At 38.4% G+C, this 9,710-nt stretch overlaps 1 protein-coding gene across 1 annotated transcript; it reads left to right on the top strand.

The window, feature by feature from the left end:
- The first annotated feature begins 2,393 nt into the window (after nucleotides 1-2,393).
- Nucleotides 2,394-6,108, top strand: LOC102714129 (uncharacterized calcium-binding protein At1g02270). Its single transcript, XM_015841629.2, has 11 exons — nucleotides 2,394-2,553; nucleotides 2,670-2,867; nucleotides 3,000-3,098; nucleotides 3,203-3,308; nucleotides 3,969-4,192; nucleotides 4,281-4,357; nucleotides 4,451-4,565; nucleotides 4,698-4,823; nucleotides 4,983-5,096; nucleotides 5,180-5,284; nucleotides 5,622-6,108. The coding sequence occupies exons 1-11, from the start codon at nucleotides 2,551-2,553 to the stop codon at nucleotides 5,880-5,882; spliced, it is 1,428 nt and encodes a 475-aa protein (XP_015697115.2). The 5' UTR covers nucleotides 2,394-2,550; the 3' UTR covers nucleotides 5,883-6,108.
- Nucleotides 6,109-9,710: the final 3,602 nt, after the last annotated feature.

The following is a 9,710-nucleotide window of genomic DNA, read 5'->3' as shown; positions in this document are numbered from 1 at the left end:
CAAAAAAATATGAAAACAAATATGATAGAGTTGGTTTCCGACCGTATTCGATCCGTTTTCATCCTTACCGGTATCACAGCCCCTTTTTTATGGTTTTTGGATACTTTAACCATTGGGTTATGACTTTCTATAATTCTATAATATCTATTATTATATTTAACATCATCTCTCGTAATCTCTTAGTGTATACATATAACTATATTTGTGTTATTTTTCAGTTGCCTGTAACCACTATCTTATTACATTCTCTTCGTCAGAAGAAGGCAAAACACTATTACTAGAAGAACATGAACTGGGCAAGAGATGACAGGTGCAAGAGAGAAAAAAATGGCTAGGGAATCTGGTGTTCTGGTATAGGGTTTGTCTAAGATTGACACTTGGCAAGATGTGAGCAATTAGACCAAATCTTTGAGTGAGGATGACGTGGCAAGTTGCCATGAGAGAATAAGAGAATAGTACGTGTGGAAGAAGTGGATATGCCATATGGCGATGAGTGCAGATACGAACCGGTAAGCATCAGATGCTTAGTTTGGATGAATTGAATTTTTGCTAGTATTATACTCCCTTCGTAATATTGTTTTATATGATACTGTTGATTTTTAATCTATATTTGATGGTTTATTTTATTCAAAATTTATATTTAAATATGCAAAATTATAAAGCATACCTAAAGTTCCTATAAAAATAAATCATATTATAAAAAATAATTAATAATTATATATTTTTAATAAGATGAAAGATACATAAAAATCAACATAGTCATATAAAAAATATGGAGAAAGTATCAAGCTAATTGGCTAGCGACGTGCCGCATACTAAGTAAGAAAAAGGGATGCTAGTATGAATAAGTTAGCTCATGGTATCAAAATTTTCCAATGAATGAAAAAGTGGGGCGCCATTGGATGAGCTTAGTGGAAAATCCACACACACAATAAAATAGAGTATCAAAAAAGATTTACCTGTACAGCAGTGGAATATTTTATATTCTCTCTATTTTCAAATATAAGTTGCATATTAAAACAATGGTTTAACCAAAAATAACTTTAGAATATATTTTTTATCACACAAAATTAATACTATTAAATTTGTATTGAAAAGTACTTTCTTATGAATTGTACTTTTGTATCACAGAAGTAATTTATTAATATTGTAATCTTCGTTAAAACTATTGTTATAACAAAATAAAATATGTTTTATATTTTGAAATTGAGACAGTACTTGCGATGAATCGTCCATGATTTTATTTGGTCTTTATTATTGAAGCTGGTCGGCTGAAATTTAAGAGTGTATCTCTCTCGTTTGTGTTATCTGTTGATCATTCTTTGTTTCCTTGGGTGATTTCGTTAACTCTTGTAGAGACTATATGTGAGTGCACGCACGATTAATTAGACGTAGCAATTGAAAAATAGAATAACAATATCCATCCTCGCCGTGATCACTGTGTGCTTGGGCCGAGTGCATCCTACACCATGGAACATTTTTTAATTTTTAGCCAGATTTATTTATTCAGTCATTTTGAGCATTTTGTTGGCGCCGTATTTTATGAGTCTGTGTGTATGTGTAGTGGTGCGTGGCTTGTAATATGATAAAAACAAAAAAGTTTCAGCTCTCATGAAGCCTAAACATCAAGACCTCGAATTTTCACACCTTGCCACTGTGTTATTGCTGAAGAATATTGGTTTTGATCCAATTTTCTTTTTGTTTCGTTGGATTGCAGGAATCCTGGCAGCTATGCTGGACCTGATACGCAATTACGCATGATCCAAATTTACAGAGTAGTAGTAGCAGTCATTATATTCACCTGAAAAAGAAACTAACAGCCTGTCCACGAGATCCATAGTTGCTCACACGTTTTGCCCTGGCTCCTTTCCGTCACCTGTTTTGGGCTAATGTCATTTTAATTAAAACCCCTTGCCGTTTGGTCTATTATTAGGCACCGGAGAAAAGCAAACGACTCCTTTGATTGGACCCAAAGCATCTTTTTCTTCTGCCAGTCAAAAAAGAGTGTAAAAAAAGATCAAAATGTTCATTTTTCCTCGAAAAAAGCACTCCACTAAAACGAGTTATAGTAAAAATTGAGAGGAATAAATAAATAAATTAAACAAAAAAACACCAGCCTAGCTAATAACGACGGACGCGCTCCCAACGGTCACATTCGGGGGCGACTTTCCCACCGACATGCGGGCCCCACGCACGTGACGTGGACGCGTCAGGTCACCGCCCCCTGGTTTTTAGATGGCCCCCCCTTCCTCTGGGTGGGTCGCGACCTTTTCTTTTTTTTTTTTACGGACCCGGAATATTTTTTAATTCTTTTTCATTTATGGTTTCTTGGAGCCAATGGAGGTCTATATAACGCTCTAGGCGAGGACGCCGAGGAGAAACCACCATTATTCTCTCTCTCCTTGGAAGCCGCCGCCGAATCGCAGCGACAGCAAGACGAAGCAACCGCCGGGACCACGCACTCCGCCGCCGCCGCCGCCGCCGTCGTCGTCCTCCTCCTCCTCGTCGGTCGTTGACGTCCCCAATTGTTCCAGCTCGAAATCGTCTGCAATGGTGAGGGAGCAAAGCAATGCGTGGGTTGGTGCCGAGCGCGCTGCGTGGTGTGGTTTGTTTTGTCGGTTGGGGTGTTGATTTGTTGTTTTGGGGGGTTGGTGGTTGGCGCGGTGCAGACGAAGAAGCAGCGGAGGGAGGCGGCGGCGAGGCGGCGGCGGGAGCACCAGCAGGGGCGGGAGCAGCGGCCGCACCACCACCACCACCATCACCACCATCGGCGGCGGCCGCTCCTGCTGCCGCCGCGGGACGAGCGGTGCGTGTCGTGCACCACGTTCAACATCCTCGCCCCGATCTACAAGCGCATGGACTCCGAGGTCAGCTGGATCTCTCTCTCTACTACTACTTCCCCCCCTTTTCTCCTGGTGTTGTTGTGAATTCGCCTCAGTTTTGGGGGGATTTGTTGGACTGGTGAACTGACGGTGGTGGTGGTGGTGGCATTGGGCCAGAATTGCAGGGAGAGCCAGTACAGGGCTTACTGGTTCAGCCGCAACGAGAAGATCATCGATCGCCTTCTCGCCGATTGCTCCTCCATCATCTGCCTGCAGGTGAGGGGAACTAACCAATTTCTTCAGCAATTTGGCCATCGGGATAATTGGATTTGCTCGTAGCGAGAAAATATATGGATGTGATTGTTTTGACTTTGCTACAGGAGGTGTGGCTGGGAAACGATGAGCTGGTCGACATGTATGAGAAGCGGTTGGGGGATGCGAATTACAGTCTGTTCAAGCTCGCGCGCACCAACAATCGTGGAGACGGTGAGTCCCTTTACCCATTTCAGCTTGGTAGAATGAGGGGGAAAAAAGATCTTGCTGTATGGACCATGTAGGCGAATGTGTGTTGTTGTCGTCCTGCCATTGTCCATCTGGGCTTCTCCGTCCAGATGGTTGTTGTGAGGTGGATATCAGTATAAATTATCTCCACGTTGTGTGCCTCAGGAGAACCAATCTGAACCAGAACATAACATTAGCTAGAAATTAGTTAAGGGATGTCTGTATGAACAAAGGCGACTCCAAATCGGCTTTTGTGCCTGTCCCTTTCAGTTCTTGTCATCATAACCTTAAAGTGCATCCATGCCGACGTTGATTATTTCTTTTGCTGAATGCCTTTGATGTCGATGTCGTTCATGATTATCATTACACTGTGATGCATATTTTTTTCATTTTCCGTATTACTGAGCAGCATATCTAAAATATTCCGATAATCATCATGTCCAATGTACCTGATATCGATGGATATAATAGTTGTCATAGGAACATTTAAAACAACCGAGCGTTTTTTAATTAAATTATTTGAACAAAGCACATAGGCAAATTTGAGTTGGTAACCTTGTTTTCAACATCATTCCAACCACTTAAAATTTTTGACATGATCCTTCTGTTCAACGTTCCTCTGAAAATATGTCTTCTCCTGCTCAGGTCTTCTGACTGCTGTACACAAGAACTACTTCCATGTCCTGAACTACCGGGAGCTGCTCTTCAATGATTTTGGAGATAGAGTTGCTCAGCTGTTGCATGTCGAATCAGCAATGCCTTTCTGTCAGAACCGAAGCAGCAGCTGTGTCCAACAACAGAGTCTCATTGTGAATACCCATTTGCTGTTCCCTCATGACCACAGCCTTTCAATAGTTCGGCTGAAGCAGGTTTGTATCGATGTTCTGGTTGTTCAAATGAGCACCAATAGAAAACTCGGTCTGAATTCTAACAACTGAAAAATTATGTGGCTGGTAGGTATATAAGATACTTCAATACATAGAAGCTTATCAGGAAGAACATAAACTTGGTCCAATGCCGATCATCCTATGTGGGTGAGTATGCAGTATACTCACTAACTTTTAACAACCTTCAATGTTAGCCACAGAAATGGATAGTAACATTTTAACCTGATATATCTGTTACAGTGATTGGAATGGAAGTAAACGTGGGCAAGTTTACAAGTTCCTCCGTTCGCAGGGCTTTGTTTCGTCGTACGACACTGCTCATCAGTACAGTGATAGCGAAGAAGATGCACACAAGGTAACTAGAGTTATCTTATGTTACCAATCTTTCATTTAATGTTGGTTTAGCCCAGCAATACGTATTATGCATAAGTGCATTGATGATACGGTTCGATCCTAACTTTTGCCATTTGCACCTTCATTACCACAGTGGGTGAGTCATCGGAATCATAGAGGAAACATCTGTGGAGTTGATTTCATATGGCTTCTCAATCCAAATAAGTCGAGGAAACCCCTGAAAACTAGCTGGAATGAAGCTGTCTTTGGTATCATCAAGGTAAGCAACATGATCACTGCCTCACTAAAAAATATGCATGTTACTTCTAATATAAAATAGAAGTTGACCTCGATGAACATGCCAGACCATTAAAAATACAGTCTGCTGATCTCTTATTTAATTATCACCACGATCTAAGAAATGCATTTTTTTCCCCAGTATCTTCTCCTCCAAGTAGCATCCCTTTCAGAGGAAAATGCATTCGCACTCCTCAAGGCTGACAGTCCTGATGATCACATCTCATATTCAAGCTTCTGCCAGGCACTTTGTCAGGTATTAACTATTATGATGTATTGTTATGTGCGTAACTGAAATACCTCCAGAGAGGACAGGTGCTGATCTTATAGTGAATGCAGTTAGGAATGGTCCATCCTGATCGTCTAAATTCTGAAGAAATTAAAGATCTATGGAGTGAAGCTGACCATGATGGTGATGGTGTTGTTGACTACAAAGAATTTCAGGTAATTCCTAGTGTAATATTTTTGCTGGAGATTCTGCCTTAACTGAAACAATAGTTCTCCATCTTTCTTCAGTAAAACTTTCATTCGTTGGTAATATATTGTGTTTGAATTGCTCGAGCATTTGTCCATGTTTCTTCAGTAAAACTTTTCGTTACCAGAGAGATACATGGTAACATGATTAGCGTTATTTGCCTTAGTTTAACGTGAGAAATAAACTTGCATTTGTTGTAATTTTAATCCATGATCACCTCAAGTCGGAACATCCCAAAATATCCAAGCCGTGAATTTTCATATAGCCGATCTGTAATACATTTACAATGTTTGTTGAACTCTGTAGCGATGCATCTGGAGCCCTACATGCTGCAGCCAAGAGGAGGAGGAGGATACCGAAATTGACATCTCCGATGGAAGCCTTGTCACGTTTGAGGCGAACGACGAAGCCTTTGGCTTTACTGTGAAGGAAGCTGTTCTCTTCCCCCCAGAAGTAGAGAAGGGCATGTGGCCTGAGAATTACAGCCTTTCAGACCATGCTCCCCTCACGGTGGTGTTCTCGCCAGTAAGAATGCCTTGCTCTCCGCGCACTCCTCGGACCCCCTAGCCATCAAATTGTCTATACTTACGTACATACAGATACAAGCCTTTGTACAGCCTTAGGATATACTTTGAGAAATAGTGAGATATACGCCAGATCCAGAAGTTTTGGTGCCCTTCTCTTTTGTTTTATTCCTTCGCCTTGAGTTGCTGTCTGTTGTATGTATCTAAACCGGGTTTCATGTTCATAAATGTAAATTTTGTTCTGTCTTTGTGTGTATATTCCATTATGTTCTGACTTACGAGGCTATTTACATACATAGTTAAATTGAATTACTTGACATGAGTTCTTGACATTCTTAATCTTTAGTTATGTAGTTATCTCTCGGGCTGTCGCAAATTCATGGCATAAATGTACAATTTTTGCACATTGGCCTAGTTAACTTTGTAAATGATTTCAGTTTGGACTATGATATCCATCTCAGCTCATCTACGGGTGCTGTTGTTTGGTTTGTCTATGGAAAAAAAATCAAACGATATATTTGCAAATGAAAAATACTTTGTAAGTAAAACTTTTATATACATGTTTTAGCGATATAAAAGCAAGGGTTGAAAAATAAATTATATTGGAAAAAACCTCTAAAATCAACTTTAAATTTAAAGTTAAAAGTTTAAATTTTAACTTATATATAAGTATAAGCATAAACAAAACGATAAGACTCTACGATTAAGACCCTGTTTGATACTATAGGATTTTTTTAAGCCATTATCACATCGAATGTTTAGACACTAATTAGAAGTATTAAATATAGACTATTAATAAAATCCACATCATACTCTGGACTATTTCGCGAGACAAATCTATTGAGCCTAATTAGTTCATAATTAGCGAACGTGATGCTACAGTAAACATTTGCTAATCGTGACTTAATTAGGCTTAAAAAACTTGTCTAATAAAATAGTATTTATTTATACAATTAGTTTTATTATCAGTCTATATTTAATACTCCTAATTAACATTCAAACATTCGATGTGACAAAGGACTTAAAAAAATCCCTGGATCTAAACATCATCTAAATCTCTTCTCTATCCAGCGTTCTTCTCCACGTGAGGTAAACACACTTGCTACAAAATAGCAATCTATTATTGAATGTTTTATGAATATCAGGGGAGTACTTCCCCGATGGGAGTATGGGATGGCAGTACTTGCTAAGTCCCGATCTTAGCACCAATCAGAATTTTTATTATTTTTTGAACTTATATTTTTTAATTTTAAAACTAAAGTAAAGTTTATTTTCAAATTTGAATCTTTTGTCACGTCATATTGGTGTGACAATGTTCCTAAGACTACATAAGATACTAGCATGGCTAGATAACATTGACACACCATGATGGTTGGCATGGGAGAAGGACATTATTAGATCATATCATACATCTTTTCGTTTATCTTTATACTTATAAGACATAATTTAAATTTTCAATCTTAAATTTAGATTTGATTTTAGATTTTTTTATGAAAGTTTATTTTTCAGCATTGACTTTTAGGTCACTAAGTATACGTCTATAAAATTTTTATTTACAATTTTTTTTCGTTTTAGAATACGTCATTTGGTTTTTTTCTATGAAATGCCCAAACAATCACCTCCTAAACTAGCGCCACAATGTTCTATTTAGCCATGAAAGGAAGGATTGCGTGCCCAAAGGTTTTCAAATCTAAAAATTAATTTTGTGAGAGTTCAGTTTTAAAATTAAAAACTAAAAGAAATTCATTTTTTTAAAAAAATTGCACTCATCGCCGGCACACATTCCGCGGCCGGCGGCGGCAGCGGCAGCAGCGATGCTTGGTTCAGCAGCTCTGTATGCAAGAAAATTGCAGCAATTTTAATATTTTTGTCCTTTTAAAAAACTTATTTTATAAATAGACACTTGAAAAAACTTAGTGCACAAATAGACATCATTGACGTCGTCGTTGTATTGACGCCATCATCTAAGTGATAATGTTATGTTCATATCGCCAAAGGATTGTGCCAACGTCACTGGCGCCGTCTTGGCGACAACGACGACGCCAATAAAAAATATTCATTTATGCAATAAATTTTTTTTAGAGGTCTATTTGTAAATAAGTTTTTGAAAATGACCAAAATGTCAAAATTTCCGAGAAAAGTGAGCTCAAGCAGATATGGCGCTCAACAGACAAGTTATCTGACCCAAAGTAAAAATACCAATATGTCCTGATCCAATATGCAACATTGATGAAAATAGGCAACCCAACATGTAATTCACTCTCTAAATAATCATGATATTAGATGCATTACTTTGTAAACACTTTTCTGTCAAAGTGATCGCCACATGCCAAACCTAGAGAACCGGATAAGCAATGCAGGATCACCTTTTTGAACAGCCAGGAAGTTGACATTTCATGCTATTTGTTCATTTCCTAATTACTAACTCTTGATCAACCGTGTGGTCATATTCTTCCTACATAGACTAGCCACTGAATTTATTGCCGAAGTCTGCTTGTTCAGAGCTGAACTGAACTTCGTTCAGAGTTGAACTTCAGCCGTGTGGTCGCAGAAATTTTTTTTATTTTCTAAACCTTTTTAAGAAATAATTTTATTGTTAAACCTCCAGAAAAAATATTTTCAAAACTAAACCTTTTGGCCACACCAGTACGGGTGGCGTGGCAAGACAACGCTGCCACGCCGGTTGTTCGGGCATGACATGGCATGACATTCTTGCCACGCCATTTTCATTGCCATGGCAAGACAATGCTGCCACATCACCAACAATGACGTGGCAAACCGTTTGGCCACGCCAATGTTGGTTCATGCGGTGGAAATATTTTTCCGGAGGTTTAGTAATAAAATTATTGTTAAAAAGGTTTTAAAAATAAAAAAAAATCGTGGTCGTATTCTTGTTTGTGCATGGACTACTGAATTTAATTTTCAAGAGTCCTCGTTCAGATCTCCCCGGTGCTCTATTCTGAACGTCATCGATGGCTATTAGAATTGTTTGGACACGTAAATCAGTATTAACAGATGTTCCATAGACTTGGTGGCTCGATTATCGATCGTAGGCTTCTGATTGGCAGGCTTTTAGCCTATTTTAAATTATTATAGAATTTAATTCTGTAACTAATTTGGATTTTTATTTCATCTCTCTTTTGACGCCTTCATTTTTATGCACTAATGGTACAAGTATAAAAATCTCACCCATAATTATTTGTGGCTTGTGTTTAATTTTCTCGACCTATAAACCATAGGTCAACTAAGATTACTAGATTCTTGTGTTAACATTGACCCTTGGCATAAAATATAAAGGGTGGGGTGAGCCGGTGACCACTCGGCATATGGGGTGAGTAAAAGAAAATTTTTGGTATGTAAGTTATTAGAGCCTACCTCTATTAGTTTTTCTCTATTGGGCTTTTATCTCTTGTAGGTCTTTTTTTTACACAGGGACAATTGATTCGAAACGATATTGTAAAATTGTCACTAAAAAATTAAAAAATATCATTACAACTGTAATTCTAATGACATCCTTGTAATTTAAAAAAACCAATGAAAAATTTGCGAAAGCCCCTATATCATCTAGCTGTCCATATTATGTTCAACGGTTGTACTTGCTCTAGCCTCCAGGTGATGTGAAGTTAAAGAAAATCTGCTCAATCTCTTGCAGCCATGTTAGTATGGTGTTGTGCGTGTGGTACAATGGTTTATGTGTCAATTGTATGGGATTGCTATCGTTCGTTCTTCGCACACGCGTAGTGCCTCCCGGTAACAAAACTAGAAAGAAAAGATCAAGTAAACAAAAAACTTAAGCGACTTCATAAAAAGAACAGCTGAATCTTTTTGTTTGATCAACACACTTAAGTCTGGCCTGTTCTTAATTATATCG

Source organism: Oryza brachyantha, chromosome 10, assembly GCF_000231095.2.
Source record: "Oryza brachyantha chromosome 10, ObraRS2, whole genome shotgun sequence".
NCBI lineage: Eukaryota > Viridiplantae > Streptophyta > Magnoliopsida > Poales > Poaceae > Oryza > Oryza brachyantha.
The sequence above is the reverse complement of the archived record's forward strand: the minus strand, read 5'-3'. Positions and strand labels throughout refer to the sequence as shown.